Raw genomic sequence first — 23,738 nt, forward strand, 5'->3', positions numbered from 1 at the left:
TCATTCCCGGGCTTATATTCAACTCTGTGTCCCTCCATGCCTCTCAAAAGGGTATAGAAAACAAATAAAAAAATGTAGCAAGAGCAAACAAGACACCTTCTGGAACCAACGACACTCCTTTGGTGTCCTGGACTTTCTTCCCACGAAAGATTCCTTTTTTGTGGGATGAGAGAAGAGAGAGAAAAAGCAACCGCCCTCTCTAGAAGCCTCCAAACCACGTGGGACTTGAATCGCCCCTTATAAAAAACTCCAAGGAACCCTAAAAAATTAGGGCGCCACTACCTAGGTCAAAATTGAAGAGTCCAACAAAAACAAGACAATTCCCCTTTCTCTAGTTTTTCCTGATTCTGATGAGAAACCCTAGACCAGCTACATGGCATATAGATCCATCAAGAAAATCCAAAAACTGGGCTTATCTGAGAGCTTCGATCAGCCTCTTAAATCTCCATGTAGTTGGCCGATCTAGGGCTGCATGAGAGAATCACTTCCAGAACCTTCAACCTGTTCTGATACCAAGTAGAAACCACTATCTGCTGATTCAGTCAAGCTTCTTGTGAAAGGAAGAGGTGAAAGTTGTAGATTTCAGCAATAGAAAGAGAAAGGGGAAGAAAGGAGAAGAAGGTCAACTAGGATTGTGTGTCATAACCCTAGCCGCCAGTGCCTCATTCTATTTAAATTTAACTTAAATATGAGATATTACAAAGATGCCCTTAGTAGGGCGGCAACTCAAACTAAATAGTTACAACCCTTTTAAAAAATAAAAACTAATGGGCCCAAGGCCCAACAACTTCTTAATTTAAAAGAAAATAAACTAAACACAAATCGGCCCACTCAACAACACAAATCGGTGTCCCCACTCAACAATATTGCTTCATAACATAACATAATAACTATTCATATCAAATTTAACTAAAAAGGTCAATTGATATTTTCAACCTGAAAAAGTTATAGGAGTGGGAAATAGAATCACCACCTATAAATTTGAAATTGGAGGTGACGGGACTAGGGGTGCAGGTTGAGTAGCCAACTTTCAGGAATAATATTTTTAAACCATTTTGAGTTTTTAACGATTCCAAATATGCCTAAGGTTGTCCCAACTAAATTATAGGTATAGTATGGATTGGGAGAGGGAAAGATGTTAGGCACTCCCTCTCTCAAGCCCAATTTAGGCCTGAAGGATGTATCAAGGATTCAAAATCTGATGGCTATGGGATTTTAGGGTCGTAGATCCATTCAAGTTCTACCTAGGCCTCATTTTCATGTGAGAAAGGCCATAGGAGTGGGATAGCTATGTAGTACTTTTCCTCTTCACTTCCTAGTTCAATCTTCACATTACTCATGAGGTTTTAGGATTTACATGAGCTAGGCCTAGGTCAAAATACCAAGTAGTGAAAGAATACAGCTCTACAAGTCTTGGAAAGAGCAAGTAATGGAGATTACTAGAAAGAATTTAAACAGAGTCTACGTGTTATTGTTTACCAAATCAAACAAGGAACTAGCATATAATTGGCACATGTAAGTTAGTATGCAAGTGATCAAGTTGTCAAACTATTGCAGCTTGAACTTAATCAAAGAATCTCATTCAAGAGGCCAAAATAATATACAAGAAACATCAAAATGAGGGGAAATACAAAACTTTTACTCATATGTTGGTCTGAAAATGTGGAGAGTATTGATGTATCCTATTATAATAGTCCCTGTTGTATTGTATCTTATTCTTTTATATTTTTGTCTCTTTTAGTGCCTTGGTAGAATTCCTAGAGCTAAAAGAACCCCACCTCTTGCAAGCCTCCTTTACCTGGTCGAATTTTAAGGAAAATCAAGTGTGTTCTAAATTTGATAGATTCCTCTTTTCCATTGATTGGGAAGATCTTTGGGGAAACTTAGTAATGATGTTACTTCCTAGGGTAACCTCTAATCATTGTCCCTTGTGTCTTAATCAAGAGCATCCCCTTGGGGGCTCCACTCCTTTCAGGTTTGAAAACATGTGGCTAGAAGCTCCGAAGTTCACTGAAAAAATAAGGGAGTGGTGGATGGAAAATGGAATCAATATCATTAATAAAGGAGTGAGATTCATGAAAAAGCTGAAGAGGCTGAAGGAAAGGATAAGGGATTGGAATAAAGAAGAATTTGGGAGAATTGAAGAAAAAAAGGGTAGAATTAGAGGAAATTTTGAGGAAGGAGGAAATCTCTTGGAGACAAAAATCGAGATGCAAGTGGCTCTTGGAAGGTGATGGCAATACTAAATTCTTTCACTCGATAACCAATGGAAGGAGGAAAAATCTGATTTCTAGTGTTGAGGTGGAAGGTTAGGTGTTAACTTCAGAGGATGACATAGTAAAGACTTTTGTGGATCATTTCAAGTCAATTTTTGCCACTCTAGGTAAAAGGAGTTTGGAGGTAAGAGGATCTGGATTAGACTAGAGTTTCGGAAGAGCAAGTAGCTCTTCTAGAAAAGCATTTGTGTGTGGAAGAGATTCATGAGGCAATTTTCTCAATGGAGAGATCTAAAAGCCCCTGGACCAGATGGCTTCTCTATGGCATTCTATCAAGATTGCTGGGAAATTATAAAATCAGATTTGGTATATGCCTTTAATGAATTCCACTTTAAAAGGGAAGATCTCCCTAGGAACAAATGCAACCTCCATTACTCTAGTGTCCAAGAAGAAAGAAGCTAGATCTCCAAAGGATTATATGCCAATAAGTCTTGTGGGTAGCTTGTACAAAGTAATTGCAAAGGTCTTGGCAGGAAGATTCAAGAGCATCTTACTGTTGTTAATCTCACCAAATCAAGTAGCTTTTGTGGAAGGGAGACAAATAATTTACCAGATCCTTGTGGCAAATGAATGTGTGGCAGAAAAGAAAAAACATGGAGGTAAAGGATTAGTGCAAAAAGCCTATGATATGGTGGACTGGTCCTCTTTCTTGGAGTTACTAGAAAAAGTTGGGTTGGGAGGAAAATGGAAAAAGTGGATCAAAGGCTGCCTCAACTAGGCTCATTTCTCAATTCTGATAAATGGAGTGGCAAAAGACTTCTTCCTAGCCAAAAGAGGACTAAGGCAGGGAGACCCCATCTCCCCCTTCCTCTTCACCCTTGTTGTTGAGGTACTAAGCAGGCTGATATAGGAAACCAACAGAGAGGTTAGAGGGTAGGAAGAAATCAGGTTGTGGTGACTCATTTGCAATTTTCTGATAATGTAATCAATTTTTGTGAGGACTATGCTTAAGACATTTGAAGGCCCTAGTGGATTGTTTCCAAAGAACCTCAAGTTTAAAAATTAATTGGGAAAAGAGTGGTGTGGCAGGTGTGAATTTGGAAGAGGAAGAAGTTTGTTCGTTAGCTTGAATTCTAGGCTGTGAGGTAAAGAACTGGCCTCTAGATTATCTTGGCATGCCTGGGGGGGGGGACTCCGAGAGCAGATAGCTTTTGGAAACCAATAATAGAAACATTTGCAAGGAAGTTAGCCATGTGGAAAAGGAGCTACATTTCTATGGAGGGAAGAATCAACTTGATTAGATCCACACTAGCTAACTTCCCCACCTATTACCTGTCCACCTTTAGAGTCCTAGTAAAAATTGCAAGGCAACTGGAAAAAAGTAATGAGGGACTTCTTGTGGGAACCGGGAGATGAAAAGAAAGGCCACCTGGTAAAATGGGAACAAGTGTGTAAAACCAAGGACCAAGGAGGACTAGGTCTAGGGAATCTGGTTAAGAGAAATACAGCTCTCCTAGGAAAATGGCTTTGGAGGTTTCCCCTAGAAGGTGACAGATTATGGCACAAGGTCATTGGTAGCATCCATGGTGTAGCAGACAATGACTGGGATGCAAAACTAGCACCTCAGACAACTTGGAACTTCCCTTGGAAAGCAAATTTTGAGGTACTTCTTTTCTTAATTTTATTCGTTGTGATGTGGGATGTGGAAACAAGGTCCTTTTTTGGGAAGACCTTTGGTTAGGGGATTCACTCCTGAAAGAGCAATTCCCTACACTCTATGCTTTATCAGACTATAAGGCTGAACCTGTTGCCAGGTTTGGCTCACCCTCAGAACATGGCTTAAACTGGGACTTTGGCTTCAAAAGGGGCTTGAGGGATAATGAGTGTGATTCCTTTGTTCTTCTGCTTTCAAAGCTAGATAAGGTTTTCTTGGTCCAAAATTCCTTGGACAGCAAAGTATGGTCTTCCTCTCCGGATGGTTTGTTCTCTTTTGCCTCCTTCAATATCCTCACCCTTTAGAGCCCACGTGAGAGAACTTTCTGGTGAAAGAAATTTGTTGCAAGACAATCCCTCCCAAAGTGCAGACTTTGTGTTGGGAAGTGTTCCTTGGAAAGATTAACACCTCTGACTTGCTACAGAAAAGAAGGCCAGCAAAGTGCCTTTCTCCTCATGTTTGTATCCTCTGTTTGGCTAGTGGTGAGACCCTTCCTTATTTACTGATTTCTTTTTCTCTTGTATCTTGTATTTGGGATTACTTTTCCTCACTTTTTGGATGCAGATGGAATCCTCCACAAGATGTGGTGAGCCAGAAAAAAAGGGCAAAATGCTTATAGAGGGTAACAAGAGCAGTTGTAGTTTGGACCATATGGGAAGAAAGAAATCAAAGGATTTTCTTTGAGAAGAGCAGATCTAAAGAGGAGGTAATTGAAACTATAAAAATCAGATCCGCACACTGGTAAAGGCATTAGACATCTTCAAAGATGTTTCAACAAATGATATAATAAGAAAATGGAAGGATAAATGGAATTGCATAAAGAAAGAACCAAGGTGGATTGGAAACCGCCAGAGCCAAATAAATTGAAGTTGAACTTTTATGGCAGCTCCTTTGGGAACCCGGGGAGGGCTGGAATAGGGGAATTTTTCAGAAATCATCTTGGAGAGATTGCGGCTTTATCTTAGGACCAATTGGGTATGGAGACTCGGTTCAGGCAGAGACAATGGCACTCTTGTAAGGTTTGAAATTAGCAGTGCATTTAGAAGCTAGAGAATTGGAAGTAGAAGGGGACTCACTGTTAGTCATTTCTTGGGCTAAGCAAGTGAGCTCAGCTCCATTGGAAGTACAAATTTGCATTTAGGGTGATTGAACTACTGGCCAAGAAATTTAACTCTACATTTGGGTGGATCAAAAGGACAACAAATGAACTATTAGACACTCTGGCAAAATAAGGAGTTGATAGACCGTCTCTTTTTTGGGCAAAACTGTAGCTGAATGTGTTAAATAAAAGATAGATGATCCTTGCATTCTCGGGACTTTCTATACTGTTTTACTTTGGAAAGTACTTGTAATCTGTTTTTGTAGAGGAGATGGGCCGAATGGCCCATAGACTGTCATTCTATGTTATGTTTATGTTTTCCTCTGTAATGGGCCTTATTTTGGGCCTATACTCTTATATACTTTGTTTTTGTAATTTCTTGCCCACCCAAGGGCCTCTCTGTAATATTTCAAAGATTAACTTAATAAAATGTTTTAGAGTGTTAGAGGGAGGTTTAGTTCGAACCTCTCACTCTCTAACTCTCATTGCCGCCAACTCCCTCTCATCTTCTTCTTAATCTTCTCTTGTTTGTTTGTTTTTTGGTTTTGCATCTAAACTCAAGCAGTTCTATACTTCAAGAGGACTGTTTTTCAACTTGGTATCAGAGCAGGCCAGAGCTTGGTGTGACCCTCATGTGGTTCTAGTCCAGCTGACTGCATGAGGATGTTCTAGGGCTGGAAGTTTAAAGTCTTTCGCCTGGTTCTTGGAGGTCGTTGGAGGGTGCCTAAGTCTCTACCCACTTGGAGATTAGTTCGGTGACCAGGAAGAATCAGAGAGAAAGGTGTTCGGCCTGATTTGAAGCTCAAATCAGAGATTCACATACTGTAAGTTACTGCAGTTATTGTTGGGTTATTTTCTTTGCTTGGGAGGGCTGTTAAAGTACTCGAAACCCCTCTCCATTCTGCCCTATTGTTCGGCTATTGCTGGACTGATTCAACTCAGAGATTTCTGGGTTATTTTGGAGAGCAGTTTGGCTGTTGTTGGACTGTCAAGTTGTTGAAACTGGTTTGGACTCAGTGGTATTAGTCTCTAATTCATCCCAGCCCTTTTCTTGGACCTATACGAAATACTATTGAAGTGGTTTTCTACTAGTTATTAGTAGGGTGTTAACTACTACACACAGAGTGTTTGTTAAAAGGCCTCTTAAGGACTATGGACTGTTATTTCTTCTCTTTGGGACAACGGTTGTTGGGGACCTGGAATACTTTGTGTTTGGAGGTCTGTTGGTTGCCCCTTGAAGGCTGAAATAGTATCTCTTCTTCTAGAAAGAGCAGCCACCGAGCTTGGCTGTTACGGTTGTCAAGACTGAACTGATTTTGTGAGCTGTGTGGTGTTGCCAATTCAGCTCAAACCAAGTTCATCAAGAATCCCTGCACTTTGAGAAACTTATTAAAACCCTAATTGGAACCTTTTCATGATGGACATCTTAGACCTTGAAAGCAAGAGTGCTGCTGAATATGGACAGACTTTGGGAACCCCAACCGATTCTATGTTGGTTGTAACTACAGTTAAACTTGATGGGACCAATTACTTGGCATGGTCACAATCAGTGAAAATCCATATTTGTAGCAGAGGAAAATGGGGGTTTGTTTCTGGGAGCAAGAAAGCTCCCCCAGAGGATGATCCATCTTATGAGAGATTGATGCAAGAGAACTACACAGTGATTGGGTGGTTTGTGAATTCAATGCAGCCACAGATTAGTCAACACTATCTTTGGATGAACTCGGCTAAGGAAATCTGGGATAGTGTTGCAGAAACGTACTCCCAGAAATTGAATGTTGCCAGAGCCTATAAACTGAGGAGTGATGTGAAGAATCTAAGACAGGGGGAGAAATCCCTTGTGGCATACTTCTCAACCCTGAAATCTTTATGGCAAGAGATTGATCTGATAGAGGCTATAACATGGGATGCCCCCAATGATGCTGAAACATACAGGGAATTAGTTGAAAGGAACAGGGTCTTTGAGTTCCTAACTGGGCTGAATCCTGAATATGATATCACAAAGCAGAACATTTTGTCCAAGGAAAGTGTTTCATTGTCGCAAGCATATGCTTTGGTCAGCAGTGAAGAGAGTAGAAGACAAGTACAGGTTCAAGGAGTTGGCATCAATGATCATTTTGCAAATATGGGGGTTAAACTCAAAGGGGTTATAGGGGCTCCCAGTGGCATAGGAAAGAAGGAGGTGGTCTGTGAATATTGCAAGAAGCCGAAACACACCAAGGACAAGTGTTGGAAATTGCATCCCAGTCTTGTCCCTGTTCGGTTCCAGAAGAAAAATAACAGTAGAAAGACAGGGAGTGCAAATGCAGCCTTGGGTACAGATACAGAAGTTGAGTCTGCCTGTGCACAGTTGGCAGCCATGAAAGCTGAGTATGAGAAGTTTGGAAAGATGATCAGCCATTTTGAAGGTGTAACTTCATCATCCAACCCTTCTAGAAATTCAGCCACCACCGCATTTGCTCACTCAGGTATAAGAGCTTCTGCTAACCATGCATCCACCTCAGGTAATCCTAAGACCCCATGGATCATAGACTTAGGTGCTTCTGATCACATGACCAACCTTTCCACTCTGTTTGTTCCGTATGATTTGCTTTCTGGTCGTGACAAAATCACCTTAGATGATGGTTCTCTTGCCTCTATTTCTGGCAAGGGAACTATCAAGGCTACAGACTCTTTACTCTTATCTTCCACTCTTCATGTACCTGAATTAAATACCAATTTATTATCTGTAAGTAGCTTGACCAAGTCATTGAATTGTTATGTAACCTTTTTCCCTTCTCACTGTGTGTTTCAGGACCTAGAGTCTCAGAAGGTGATTGGGAGTGGCCATGAAGCGAATGGAATATACTCGCTCGACACCCTTGGCCAATGCTTTGATCATCCCAAGAATGCTGCTTTTGGTTCTACTTCTTCAGAGTCTGTCAGTCAAATTATGTTGAGTCATTGTCGGTTGGGTCGTTTACCTTTTTCTGCTTTAAGTCATTTACTTCCCGAATTGTTTAAGGGAGTCAGTGTGTCCAGTCTCAATTGTGAGTCATGTCAGTTGTCAAAGCATTGTAGAAACATTACCCTGTGAGCAATAAAAGATCTTCTTTTCCTTTTCATATTGTGCACTCTGATGTGTGGGGGCCTTACCACTTATCTTCTTATGGGGGGCTACAGATATTTCATCCTGTTTATTGATGACTTTTCTAGATTCACTTGGATATACCTAATGAAATCCCGTGATGAAGTCCCAAGACTTGTGAGGCAATTTCATGAGCTTGTTTTAACTCAATTTGATACCAGAATTAAGGTTTTCAGATTTGACAATGCAAAAGATTATTTTGAGAAGAGTTTATCCTTGTATCTCTTTGACATGGGGGTTATTCATCAAAGCTCCTGTGTTAGAACCCCTGAACAAAATGGAGTTGCTGAAAGGAAAAATAGACATATTGTTGAAGTTGCGAGGAGCCTTTTGTTTGCCTCACATGTTCCCACAAGATTTTGGGGTGACGTTGTTCTTACTGCTACCTATCTCATAAACCGTATGCCATCAAGGGTTTTAGGGTTTAAATCCCCTTTCAGTCTTCTTCATCCAGACAAGGATCTCTTCCCGATTCCTCTTCGTGTGTTTGGCTGTACCTGTTATGTTCACATTCCAAGTGCCTAGAGACAAGTTTGAACCAAAAGCCCACAAATGCATCTTCCTTGGTTACTCCCCCACACAAAAGGGTTATTGTTGTTTTGATCCAAAGACTAGCACTCGACATGTCTCTATGGGTGTTACCTTTGATGAGCTTTCTCCTTTTTATGGTTCCTCTCAGGAAGGACATTGTCAACAGGGGGAGAGTCTGTCACAAGTATTTGCTCTTCCTCTTCCTGTCCCAGTTGAGTCACTTGACAAGCCTGTATCCTCACCAAATGAATCAAAGGAGGATCAGCCATTTCATTCCTCTTGCCCTAGTGCCCTTATTCCTTTACCTCCTCATCCTACCCATAATCCCAAAGTGTATCAAAGGCAAAGATCCAGGAATGAGCAAGTTGTTTCCCTTACAACAGATGAGATAACAAGTACGGCTTCAGCCTCTTTGGAACCATTTTTCCAGATCTTGATGTCCCCATTGTTGTTAGGAAAGGAAAGCGGAAGTGCACTGCACACTACATTTCCAAACACCTTTCTTATGATCTACTTTCTCCTTCATACTTTGCCTACCTTTCTTCAGTTGCTTCTAACCCCATTCCTAGGTTTGTGTCAGAAGCTCTTGGGATTCCAGAATGGAGAGATGCCATGAAGTCTGAAATGGATGCTCTACACAAAAATGATACATGGGAGGTGGTGGATTTGCCTGAAGGGAAGGATCTAGTTGGGTGCAAGTGGGTCTTTACCATTAAATATAGGGCTGATGGGACTATTGAGAGGTACAAGGCCAGACTTGTTGCAAAAGGCAACACACAGACATGGGATTGACTACCTGGAGACCTTTGCCCCTGTTGCCAAGATGACATCTGTGAGGGTTCTCTTATCTCTGACAGCTCACTTTGATTGGCCTCTTTATCAGTTGGATGTAAAGAATGCATTTCTGAATGGTGACTTACATGAGGTGGTCTACATGTGTCTCCCTTTAGGAATGTATGGGAAAGATATGCAAGGAAAGGTATGCAAATTGAAGAAATCACTTTATGGCCTCAAACAATCTCCTAGAGCCTGGTTTGAGAAATGTTGACAGTTGTTTTGTGTACTCAGGTTTAGTACCGCAAGGGTACTGTTGTAATTTCTCCCATTTTTATGTTGTATGACTGGGCCAGTATAAATAATATCTCTTACACTTGCCCCTAGCATTCTGGAGGGTTTTCAGTCCACTCTCCTCTCCTCTCCTCTCTTCTCTTGCTCTTGCTCAACATGGTATCAGAGCAAGTCGTCCAGGCCTAAAGGGTGGTGTCAAGCAAACCTGCTGTTCAATGTCGTGCAGATGGTTTCTCCATCTCCCAGAGCTGCATCCCTCGAAATGCTAAGCTGTTGTATTCAGTTCGACCCAGAAGTTATAGAGACCTTTCATCTCCTAGAGCTGTCTCCATCGAACTGCTAATCTGGTGTACTCAGTTCGACCCAGAAGTTATAGAGTCTTTTTCATCTTCCAGCCCAGAAGTTGTACCCCTTGTCTGCTCGACTGTAGAGAGGCTATCGTTTGAGGTTCGTAGAGGGAGTTCTGGTTTATAGAGAGACTATCATCTGAAGTTAAAAGAGGTACTGATCATCTTCTGTTCGGCTGCCCTACTGATTGACTGTTCAGCCGATTGATGGATTGTTGATTGACTGTATTCCTTAACAAAGCAGCTGTATTCAGCTGATTTTTTTTTGGTATTATGGACTGTTCGGCTACCCTGTTGATCTCATTGACTGGTTGGATATCAGGCCTACTGATTAGGTGTGTGGTACACTTCACCCTCTTTTTTTCACTCTGTTGGGAGGTCATATGACTTCTGTTCAATTGTAGGTCATTCAGACCTAGTGATGTACTGCAACTGCAATGTTTCTTTTTGATTCCTACAAAATCGTAGGTCATACAGATCCGTTCCTATATTGCAACAACAGTGTTCAGACTTTGTTCTCAGTGAAACCGTAGGTCAGAAGGACCCGTTCCAATACTGCAACATCAATGTTCAGACTTTGCTCCCAGTGAAACCGTAGGTCAGAAGAACCTGTTTCTGCAATAGCCTTGTACGACAGTACTCATTTGGTTGCTGTTTCTTTTTTATTCTGATATCATGGGTAGTGAAGATTCAGCCACATCTGGAGTTTCCTCAATGCTGAATGGAATGGGTGGGGGTGACCTATCCTTTCCTATGGCTGTTGTCTCTCTTGATGGTTTAAATTACCTAGAGTGGTCAAGAGGGATCAAATTATACATCACTGCAAGGAGGAAGATAGTCTATATTAATGGGAGGATAAAAGAACCATCCTCTGGGAGTGCTGAATATGATAGATGGAATCAGGAGAACAGTATGGTTAAGTCTTGGCTCTTGGTTTCCATGCAACCTCAAATAAGGAAGAATTTCATGTGGGCTGAAACTGCAAATGAAATCTGGGAACAAGCAAAATCTATATATTCAGAATTGCGACACTATGCCAAAATTTATCAACTATAGGCAGCATCATCTACTTGTAGACAGGGGGAGAGGTGTTTATCAGTTTATTACTCTGACTTGACCTCTGTCTGGAAGGAGTTGGATCATTACCAGAGTGTAGATTGGAAGTGTGATGAGGATGCCAAAAGGTACAAGCAACTTGTCTCCCAGCAAAGGGTGTTTGCCTTCTTACATGGTCTGAATTCTATGTATGAATCTATTAGGGTTCAGATTCTCAGCTCTAAGGATCTCCCATCTGTTCAGGAAGTCTATGCTCTTGTACAATCTGAAGAAAGCAGAAGAAATTTGACGAACAACCCTGGTGGGGATGCAGTTGTGTTGGTAGCAAAAGGGAGTGTCTCTACTGGTGTGGGATCTTCTTCCAGGAAAGGAGATCTCAAGAAATAAACAGAAGATAAGGACAAATTGTGGTGCACTCATTGCCAGAAACCTCGACACACCAAAGATACCTGTTGGGATCTTCATGGGAAACCAAAATGGGCCCAAGATCTGACTAAGAAGCAAGGTTCAGAGGTGAATAAAAGGTCCGGACAGCAAGGTACAAAGAAACATCACATGGCCAACATGGTTACTCGGGAGAATCCGCCCCCCATTTCTACTGTGACTCGGACACATCTCACTGGATCTGACCCGAGGGAGGATATTATGAATTCCTTCCATGACCATTTAGAGCTCTATGGTAGAGCAATTCGTCAGATGGATGCTCCTCCCTCAACCTCATTTGCTTCTACGTCAGGTAACCCTGCCACAACTTTCCATGTTACTTCTCACACCCTTGACTCTCCATGGATCATTGATTATGGAGCGTCAAAACACATGACTGGTACGTCCTCTTACTTTCAAACCTATCACCCTCTTTCTAGAAGAGACAAGGTGAGACTAGCCGATGGATCATACACTTCCATAGCTGGTCAAGGAACTCTCTCTCTTCCTCTTGGTCTTATCCTTTCTGATGTCCTTCATGTTCCAAAATTTCCCATTAATTTGTTCTCTGTTAGTAGTGTTACTAATTCCTCGAATTGCTCAATGACTTTTTTCCCTTCTCATTGTGTGATTCAGGATCTGGCCTCGGGGAGGACGATTGGTAGGGGACGTATGGTTGATGGACTTTACATGCTGGAGAATAAGGCTGGTCTTCATGTTACAGAGTCTTTGAGTCAGTCCTGTAAGAAGAAAGTCTATTTATGGCATTGTCGTCTTGGTCATTTGTCTTTTGAGTCTTTGAAAGTTGTATTCCCAGAACTGTTTAAGTCAATGTCTGTTTCTGATTTTTCTTGTCAAACGTGTCAGTTAAGTAAACATTGTAGAACTCATTTTCTTCAAAGAAATAGTAAATCTGAATTTCCTTTTCACATTGTTCATTCAGATGTATGGGGCCCTGTTACTTTACCATCTGAGAGTGGCTACAAGTATTTCATTACCCTCATTGATGATTATTCTAGATATACTTGGGTATACCCGATGCGAACCAGGGAAGAAGTACCAAAAATCATTCAAGATTTCCAGCGGATGGTCTTCACTCAATTTCAAACTGAAATTCAAATTTTTCAATCAGACAATGCAAAAGAATTTTTTCATAGTGACCTCACGGAGTTTTTTGCTTTGCGTGGTTCCCTTCACCGTAGCTCTTGTGCCTGCACGCCACAACAAAATGGTGTGGCCAAACGGAAGAACTGACTTCTCCTTGAAGTGGCTCGGGGTTTACTACTTCATATGAATGTTCCCAAACGTTTTTGGCTTGAAGTTGTTCTTTGTTCCACTTACCTTATAAACCGTATGCCCTCTCGTTGGTTAGAGTACAAAGCCCCACATCAACTTTTCTTTCTTATTCCTCCTCTTCTTTTTATTCCTCCTCATGTCTTTGGTTGTCGGTGTTTTGTCCAAAATTTGTCTCCCACCCGTGGGAAATTGGATTCTCGTGCTATCTCTTGCATATTTCTTGGTTACTCATTCTCTCAAAAGGGATACCGTTGTTTTGATCCTGTTTCTCGGAAATTCTATGTCTCCATGGATGTTTCTTTCTTTGAAGATGAGCCTTTCTTTCCTGTTTCTCCTTAGGGGGAGTGTAGGCATGAGGAGAAACTGGTTCAGCTCCCCTCTCTCCCTGACCCTCCGCCTTTTCGTGTTTTTTCTCGTCATCGCAAAGGCCAACCAAATTCAAGAGTTGTGGAGAATCCAGAAGCTGTACCTCCAGTGCCACCAGACTCCTCGGGGGTGGATCATACTCACTCAGGTATTTTGGCTCCCAATGATGTCCTTGAATCTATTGAAAATGATTCCTCTACTGTTAATGATCTTGACCGTCCTATTGCTCACAGGAAGGGTGTTAGATTGTGCACCACTAAACATCCCATTTCCAACTTTGTTTCCTATGAGAACATTTCACCCTCATTCCGTGCTTTCCTTACCTCTATTGACAGTGTCCCTATCCCTAAGAATGTAACAGAAGCTCTTTCAGTTCCTGAATGGACAAATGCCATGAAGGAAGAAATTAATGCCCTTCACAAAAATGGCACATGGGAACTTGTTGATCTTCCTAAGGGAAAGGTTCCAGTGGGATGTAAATGGGTGTTCACAGTCAAGCATAAGGCTGATGGAACAGTGGAAAGGTATAAAGCTCGCTTAGTGGCAAAGGGATTTACTCAAGTGTATGGAGTTGATTATGCAGAAACTTTTGCCCCTGTTGCCAAGATAAACTCCATTAGAGTCCTTTTCTCTCTTGCGGCTAATCTGGATTGGGATCTATACCAGCTTGACATCAAGAATGCATTCTTGAATGGTGACCTTGAAGAGGAAGTTTACATGATTCAACCTCCTGGTTTTCTGGCTCAAGGCAATGAACAAAAAGTGTGCAAGTTGAAGAAGTCCTTATACGGGCTGAAACAATCACCAAGAGCTTGGTTCAGCAGATTCCATGTGGCAATTCAGCAAAAAGGATACAGGCAATGTCAATCAGATCACACACTGTTTGTGAAAAGAGGAGAAGGTAGAATTGCTACTCTAATTGTATATATGGATGACATAATTGTTACTGGTGACTGGGATGATGAAATTCAGAGGTTGAAGTTTTTTCTTGCCACTCAGTTTGAAGTGAAGGATCTATGACCTGCCAGGTACTTCCTTGGAATTGAAGTTGCCCGATCAAAGAAGGGTATCTTCATTTCTCAAAGGAAATATGTCCTAGATTTACTTCAGGACACTGGGAAGATGGGGGTGAAGCCAGTTGACTCTCCCATTGACCCCAACCATAAATTAGGTGACAGCCGTGGTGAACCTCTCAAGGATGTGAAACAGTTTCAGAGGCTTGTAGGGAGATTGTTATACCTTTCTATGACTCGCCCAGACATTGCATATGTTGTTGGTGTCCTCAGTCAGTTCATGCATGCTCCTAGGTCCTCTCATCTTGAAGCATCAGAGAGAATCCTCTGATATCTAAAGAAGTATTCGGGTACTGGCTTGTTATTTCAAAAGCACGAACATTTAAAAGTTGAAGTTTATACAAATGCAGATTGGGTTGGATCCCAAAGTGACAGAAAGTCTACCAGTGGCTACTGCACCTTTATAGGAGGGAACCTTGTTACATGGAGGAGTAAAAAGCAAAATGTGGTGGCTAGATCCAGTGCTGAAGCTGAATATCGTGCTATGGCCCACGGGGTTGCTGAAGGCATGTGGATAAAGAATTTGTTGGGTGAGTTGGGTTTCCCAGTGGCCAAACCTATAACTCTATTCTGTGATAACAAAGCAGCTATAAGCATTGCTGCCAATCCAGTGCTACATGATAGAACAAAACACATCGAAGTTGACAAGCATTTTATCAGAGACAGTTATCACAGGCGAGTGTGTACTCCCTATGTCAATTCTGAGAACCAGCTTGTAGACATCTTTACAAAGGGTTTAAACCTTTTCAGACATCATGATCTTTGTGACAAGTTGGGCATGATTGATATCTATGCTCCAACTTGAGGGGGAGTGTTGACAGTTGTTTTGTGTACTCAGGTTTAGTACCACAAGGGTACTGTTGTAATTTCTCCCATTTTTATGTTGTACGACTGGGCCAATATAAATAATATCTCTTACACTCGCCCCTAGCATTCTAGAGGGTTTTCAGTCCACTCGACTCTCCTCTCTTCTCTCCTCTCCTCTCCTCTCTTCTCTTGCTCTTGCTCAACAAGAAATTTAGAGCTGCACTTGTTAAATTCGGCTATGTTCAGACACAATCAGATCATACTCTCTTTGTAAAGAAAAGTGGATCTCTAGCAGTGTATCTCATTGTGTATGTTGATGACATTATAGTGATTGGTGATGATGCCTCAGGCATTCGGGCCCTCAAGTCTTTCCTCCGTACAGAATTTGAGATTAAGGATCTGGGAGAGTTGAGATACTTCCTTGACATAGAAGTTGCTAGATCCAAGGATGGGATTCTTATTTTCCAGAGGAAATATGTCCTTGATTTGCTGTTTGAAACTGGAAAAATGGGTGCTAGACTAGCTGCAACTCCCATTGATACGAGTCACAAACTTTCAGCTTCAGATGGAACATTGTTGGAAGACAAAGGGGTCTTTCAGAGACTTCTTGGGAAGCTTCTGTACCTGTGCATGACTCGGCCAGATATTCCGTATGTTGTCAGTTGTATTAGCCAATTCATGCATGCTCCTAGAGATACTCATATGGCAACAATAGAACGGATTTTGTGCTATCTGAAAGGCTCTCCAGGAAAAGGAATTCTATTTACCAAGCATGGTCATCTGAAACTTGAAGCCTATACTGATGCTGATTGGGATGGAAATATTGTTGATAGAAGATCTACTTCAGGCTATTGCAGTCTGGTGGCTGGTAATGTTGTCTCTTGGAGGAGTAAGAAACAATCAGTTGTGGTTCGATCCTCCGCAAAAGCAGAGTATAGAGCCATGGCACATGTTGTCTCGGAATTGTTGTGGCTAAGGTCCTTAATGGAAGAACTTGGGATTGATCATGACAAACCCATGATGTTGTACTGTGATAATTAGGCTGCCATCAACATTGCTCACAACCCAGTACAACATGATAGAACCAAACATATTGAGGTTGATAGACACTTTATTCGAGAAAGAGTCTCTTCCGGTGAAGTGTGTCTTCCATTCATTAGTTCTGAAGGACAATTAGCAGATTTCCTCACCAAGGGTATTTCCAAGGCAAGGCTTCAACATGACACTGGCAAGCTGGGCATGATTAACATCTATGCTCAGCTTGAGGGGGAGTGTAGAGGAGATGGGCCGAATGGCCCATAGGCTGTCATTCTATGTTATGTTTATGTTTTCCTCTGTAATGGGCCTTATTCTGGGCCCATACTCTTATATACTCTGTTTTTGTAATTTCTTGCCCACCCAAGGGCCTCTCTGTAATATTTCAAAGATTAACTTAATAAAATGTTTTAGAGTGTTAGAGGGAGGTTTAGTTCGAACCTCTCACTCTCTAACTCTCATTGCCGCCAGCTCTCTCTCATCTTCTTCTTAAACTTCTCTTGTTTGTTTGTTTTCTGGTTTTGCATCTAAACTCAAGCAGTTCTATACATATGGTTAATACTTGCACACATGCAGAGCACATTTTCTTACACTAGTTTATATATGGATAGATAGATAGATATAGATATAGATACACACACAATATGTGGAATCAACTAAACTCTAGGACTTTATAAACATTTTTATTTTATTTATTTATTATTATTATTATAAGTAGTAGTAGTAGTAGTAGTAGTAGTAGTATTAGTATTGGTGTTGTTGTTGTCATTGTTATTATGATGTAGATGAAATAATAGATAGGCCCTACACTAGAGATCCTTGGTATCATATACTAATGTACATGCCTATATTAAATTTAATAGAACATGATGATTAAAAAGATGCATCGGCCACTAAATTCTATATTGGAACCATTGATTACTGTACTAACGAAAGGCAGATATTTTCTTTTGTAAAATGTGATAAATTATAAAAAGACGATTCATATTTCAAATGCAATAAATAGAAACTAAATTAAACTACTGGTTTTATTCTATTCATTTGTTTACAGATGCCAAATTTGCAATCAAGTGTGGTGACAAAACAATGAAAGATTCTAATGGAGACGAATTTGAAGGAGAAACTTATAACATTAGCGCAGCATCATACTTCGTAACAGACAATAGAAAATGGGCAGTTAGCAATGCTGGAATATTTTTTGATAGAGAAAATCCCAGTTACCTCCAAAGCACCGTGAGACCAATTCAAGGTGGAGGTACTTTAACAGTAGCCTTCTTTCAACAATCAAGGTTATCTCCAGGATCTCTAAGGTACTACGGCCTAGGTATGGAGAATGGAATGTATACGGTAAGTCTATATTTTGCAGAAACAGGATTTGATTGGGCAGCCAATTCCTGGAAGTTTCTTGGAAGGCGAATCTTTGATATTTATATTCAGGTATTGTGATTTAAGAGATATATCTTTTAATATTCAAGGATCTGAAACTTTTTGGTATCCCTTATCTCAACCTTCATCCTCTGGCCTTTAACAGTTTAAAATTTTCAAATAACAAAACTATGCCCATTTACCTGTAGTAGATTTACTAGGTGCTAAGAGATTGAATAAAACATAACTCGTCTCAGGTTCTTATTAAAGTTCCAACTTTTTTCTTGAATTTTGTGCTTTAAGATGGATTGTGGTAAATGATGTAGAAGATGAAGTTAGAGTTTTTTACTGAACAACATATGCTAATATTACATTAGTAGTATCAATTAAACAAATCAGTTCATTTCTTCTATTGGGTCTTGTTTTTTTATCTTGGTCAATACTTTTCTTAGATTAGAAAAAAGAAAGAATAAAAATGTTCTACGAAGTTAAAATAATCCCAAGCTATAATAACTATTTTTTTTCTTAAGAGTTTAAGCTCTTAACTTGAAAGGTTTAAATGCAACACAAGACCATTGTACACACAGGATTATGAATCTTGGCAACATGAAAGCCCCAGATCTCCTATTAACTTCATACTAGTATTCTTTTACCAATCCAATTATATCATAATATTTACAGATCTTGCTTTCATGGTAATCAATACTGGTACTTAAAACATGCTTTTGTCCATAAACTTGTGATATATTTAATAATGGTTGTAATATAAACTATGTAAAGCTTCCCTCCAACATTTAGATACCTCTGATAACCTCTTGTCAAAAAGGCTTTGAGTCAGTTTCTCAGTTAATCTAAGTTACCATCTCGTCTCATAATAGAAGTAGTGCACTTCATGTAGAAATAATTTCTAGGTGACAAAATTGATCTTAACCCACTTGACATTATTTGATATAATTTGATGTGACGAAAGTACCCTTAAACAGATACTAAACAATTTCTGTATGAAAAGCAAACTAAAAGAAAAAAAGAAATGGTTCTACAACTAAGACCATAGACCATCTATATACAAGATCATGGAAGTGCATTATTTTTTTTATGTATTGATGTTCAATTGGATCAGATTCATAGATTATAATACCATGAGGAAGCAAGGAAGCACATTGATCTGATTGTCCAATGGGATGCCAAAATATGAACATTTAACTATGTCGTCAACATGGTTGAAAAGATCCACATTGAAAAGGACGGTCCATCTTAATAAATTAAGACCTAGCATTTGATCTTCCCTCACACTCATACATTTTGTTAGTTCAGGTGTATCTGTCATCTACAGGGTGGTGGTGATTTGATCATGTACTTAGATATGTATGTATGTATGTATGTATGGAAACACAATTTATTATGGATAGAATAGTAACTTAACATTTTCTGTATTTGCATTTTGGTGGACTATCTCTGATAGGGAGGACCTTTGGTGGTATATGCAGTTGCAGGTAGTTTTAAACATTGTGAAAAGCATAAAGGGAGAGGTTTAGATAATTCCTCTTAATCCTAGTTTGTCGCAATGCAATTTCATTTATACCAGTGCAAAAGGGAGTGCACATAAGATGAATGCAAATTCTGATTTTTGTTTTAAATTTTACTCTGTTTTGTTTGTCTGCAGTCTAAATGAAGTAAAATAAGACCCAAGGAAAAGTAAAGTGAAACCCCAAGTGAAAGTGAACAAAAAATTACACTCCTGATTTATTCTCCTATAAATTTGCATTAATGTAAATGGAATTTCATTGTAAGAAAGTTGTGAATTGTTTATAGAATAATTTTCCAATTTTAAAGCTTTTATGTACTTGGTGTAGTAACAAATTTAATGCTACAGGGGGCTCTGCAAATAAAAGACTTTGAAATAGCGAAGGAAGCAGATGGAATGTTTAAAGGCATTTCAAAGGATTTCAAGGTTAATGTAACAGAGAACTATGTTGAAATTCATCTTTTCTGGGCTGGAAAAGGTACTCAGAGAATACCTGAAGACGGCTATTACGGATCATCCATTTCGGCCATAAAGTTCAGTCCAGGTAATATCACATAGAATTTGATTAAATGCGCCCCCAAAGTGATGAATGTTGGCTTATCAAAATACTGTGTTAGATATTCAACTGATATTCTATTAAATACGGATAATGAATTTCACGAGTAGATTTCACACCAACTGTACGTGGAGATCAAACATCACCTTCATGGAAAAGGACGGTCTTGATTGTCGGTATTGTAGTTGCTGTTACAATTGCCATCTCTACATCTGTCTTTGCTATCTTCTATATAAGACAAAGGAAAAGAAAAAGCATCTTCGAGGATGAAGGTAATATATTGATTTTAGTATTGATAGTGGGTTCATCTATTTTTATCTTATGTCAGCTACCATGTGCAGTATATTTATCCATTTTTTCTCCATTTTGGACTGAAATGGGGAAGCTACAGTAAAAAAAGCTTTCTAGACTTTTTTGTCCTCTGCTGATTATTGTGTCCTCCATTATACCACTAGTGGTCATTGTCCCTTTGTCCACATTTATTGAAAATATCAACCAGAATAGAAGTTGTGGAGGCTAGGTTTGTTTGCAGTGCAAATCTGTACCAGATACAAATTTTGCACCCGGTTCAGTTTTGCATCTGTTTGTTTGTAACTATGATTTACACTTCTACATGATACAGAACTTGAACTTTTTGTCTCATTTGCACTTGCTGGCTGTGTAAACGTTGCAACTTAAAAACTGATGTAAAATTTGCACCACTTTCCTCCAAAAATTGTCTCTCATATTAAGTGGGAACTACATCACCTTGCTTCCTACTTCACTTCCAAGTTCCAAACAAATAATCCTCCTCCTATATCCATGCTTTTTCATTTAAGGTGGTACCACACCATTTTACTTACTCACAAACAAATGAGACAATGTCAGATCTGATGGGAAAAGTAAACCAGAATTTACACCCAGCCTATTTTCAGTCCCACGTATTTACACAGTTACACCAGTGCAAATGAAATTCATACTGCAACCAAACAGAGTCAAAATAACATGAATGAAGAAACATACCCAACCCATAACACAGAAACATGCTTTGGCATTCAACAAACTTAAAGAAACTTTTGATGAGAAATAGTGAGTTATAGATTGGAAATGATTGATGCACTTGATGAAAGCACCTCCAACTTCCTATTGGTAACTAAGACAAGTCCATGGAGATTCTATTGACACTTCGACAGGTGCATCCTCTTTACCCTTGTGAATAAACCCTAGTTGTTTCTAGGTCAAAGTAGAGAAGAAGACAGAAGAAAGAGAAGAAAAAGAAGAAGAAGGAGAGGAGAAGAGTGTTCGGCTAGACTAGAAGAGAGGATGTTCAAAAGTCACTCTCCTAGCCGACCCACTTGACTTTTATTCATAAAACTTAAGTTACAAGAAAGACAATTTTATCCCTCATAGAAGATGGGACACATAACTTAAACTCAGATACAATAGACATTTCACTTTCAATAAGATACACCAGAATGACCAAAATACCCCTGACTCGAGCATTCTAAAACACACAAGATACACCGGCTTCATGCCCTCCACCAATCTTCGTCCCCGTCTTGAGATCCTAAAACACACAAGAAGAAGGGTAGAAGGTTACAGAACAATTAAGGGACTTGGTTAATCTGCTAACAGACATAAGGTTAAAAGGAAACTTAGGAACATATAAAACAGATGCTAAAGACAATGAGGAGAGATCAACATCACCAACACCACAAATAGGAGATGTAGAACCATTAGCAAGTGTAACTGTCTGAGATGTGGAGGTGCGAGAAAGGGAAGAAAATACATCAGGAGTCCCAGACATATGGTCGGAGGCTCCAGAATCAATGATCCAGGGTGAGGCTTTGGAAGCTAAACAAGTCATACCTGAATGGGCAAGTGTAGTTGTGTTCTGTTGAGATGTTTGAAGAAACTGCTCATATATTGCCCGTGGTACACTCACCATTTCCTACCCGGAAGCACAAGTGGGTGTGGAGGGGGTTGGGGTAGTTTGCTGGCTTTCAGTAATTGTGCTACTACCCTTAGATGTAACATGGTTAGCCCAAGTGTTGGGTGGACCACGCAAATCATAGCAGAAATTAACTGTGTGCCCCTCTAAGCCACAATGTGTACATTTTCTCTTGAGCATTACCCCTTCCTTTTCCACGGCCTCCCCCTGACTCACGGCCTCCAGTCCGGCCACTGGCCCAGTTAAACATGTGTCCACCACGGTTGCTTGGAGGGCCACTGCGCCACCACCACTTCTACTTCCACAACCACTCCCTTTAGTCACTACCAAACCAGATCTATCAGAGAAGGAAGAATGTTCCACCGGCTCAATGGATGTCCTCTTAAGATGGGCAAAAACTTCTTCAAGTGAGGGGAGAGCTGGTCCCCCCAATATCTGTGCTCTGACAGGCTCATACTCAGCCTTCAAGCCCACAAGAAACCTAGTCACATCAAGCTGTTCACGTTGCTGTTGTTGGATCTGGACATCTGATGTTAGAGGGTGATACACATTTAGCTCATTGCGGATGTTCCTCAAACTTGCATAATACTCTTCTAAGCTTTGACTTCCTTGCTTCAAATTGAAGTACTCTTGGTATAACTGATATACCCTAGTTGTGTTGTCTTGTCCAGAGTACAACTTTTTAGCATGATCCCAAATCTCTTTGGCTGTATCTAGGAACATGAAGTTCACACTAATCTTTGGTTCCATGCTGTTCCAAAGCCATGTCATTATCTGTGCATCATCTTGTTCCCAATCACTGAACCCAGGAGAATCAGAGGAAGGTTTCTCCTCCCTCACATGTTTTACTTTCCTCTTGGCCTTCAAGAACACCTCCACAGATTTTGCCCATGGTACATAGTTCTCACCATTCAACTTGATAGATGTCATTTGAACACTTAGATAATCAGAAGAAAGCATGATGCCTGTTTTGTTGTCATTCCCAACTACAGTTGAAGCCATCTCAATTAGTTCTCCTTTGAATATACACCACAATCTCACACTTGTCACAAGACTTATCTCACTTATGATACCACCAACCCACTTTCTTCAACTGCACTTTACACACTACACTCTAAAGCTGAAATCATTCAGTCTACACATCAAACACTTGGACTGCACATTGCAGGACCATCTACCACCAACACACCACTACTGAAATTACTCAGTCATTTCATCGAACACTTGTTCTTCATACTGCAGAACTGATTACACACAAGGTCTAGGGGTTCACTTTTAAGCATTTAGAATCATTGATATGTCAGCCACCACAACACAATCAACACCACACCACTGCTGTCGTGGACATCAGCAGTCTACTACTCTTCTTTCAGCACACATGCGACTGATATGTGTATCAGTTTCACCCAGCACCACAACAACTAACTTTTGAAGCACACAAAAAAAAATCAGCATTCACAGTCCATTTCTGAACACATGACAGCAGTGTCCATACCTGTATACGCCCAGCCCTCTTCGTACACTGAATAGAGGGGCTAGTATACCACTTAAACGACCACCACAACACCGGCCAGAGGCATTTTCATCTCTAGGCCCTCAAAACGGCAACTCCTTTTCAGCCCTTTATCGAGTCTTCAATCAGATCAGATGTAGGATGATGAAACCTACTGTGAAGCTGGCGGCGAACCCAGGAAGAAGATAGCAGCAAGAAAAAGAACACGAGACCTTAATGCTCTGATACCATGTGAATAAACCCTAGTTGTTTCTAGGTCAAAGTAGAGAACAAGACAGAAGAAAGAGAAGAGATAGAAGGAGAGGAGAAGAGTGTTCGGCCAGACTAGAAGAGAGGATGTTCAAAAGTCACTCTCCTAGCCGACCCACTTGACTTTTATTCATAAAACTTAAGTTACAAGAAAGACAATTTTGTCCCTCATAGAAGATGGGACACATAACTTAAACTCAGATACAATAGACATTTCACTTTCAATAAGATACACCAGAATGACCAAAATACCCCTAACTCGAGCATTCTAACAACCTTGACCATGAATCAACATTCTACATTCTTATTATTGATTTTAAAGCTAATAGTTGTTAAATCCTTCCTAATGATGCTCCATCTACATTCTCCATTTTTGAAAGGGATGCAAGTCAGGTACCTGGCTTGAAGAATTTACACTGGTTTTGGGATGAGCTGATTCAAT

At 40.2% G+C, this 23,738-nt stretch overlaps 1 protein-coding gene across 6 annotated transcripts in view; it reads left to right on the forward strand.

Annotated features, from left to right (window-relative positions):
* Positions 1 to 23,738, forward strand: part of LOC104587677 (putative LRR receptor-like serine/threonine-protein kinase At1g56140) — a 68,867-nt gene that overhangs the window by 39,731 nt on the left and 5,398 nt on the right. For all 6 annotated transcript variants that reach the window (XM_010245371.2, XM_088901964.1, XM_088901965.1 and 3 more), the window contains 3 exons: positions 17,210 to 17,595; positions 19,397 to 19,592; positions 19,715 to 19,876. In XM_010245371.2, the coding sequence (XP_010243673.1) occupies positions 17,210 to 17,595; positions 19,397 to 19,592; positions 19,715 to 19,876 (744 nt within the window). The remainder of the gene's footprint in view (positions 1 to 17,209; positions 17,596 to 19,396; positions 19,593 to 19,714; positions 19,877 to 23,738) is intronic.

Source organism: Nelumbo nucifera, chromosome 3 (genome assembly GCF_055504915.1).
Source record: "Nelumbo nucifera cultivar China Antique chromosome 3, China Antique-T2T, whole genome shotgun sequence".
Classification (NCBI taxonomy): Eukaryota; Viridiplantae; Streptophyta; class Magnoliopsida; order Proteales; family Nelumbonaceae; genus Nelumbo; species Nelumbo nucifera.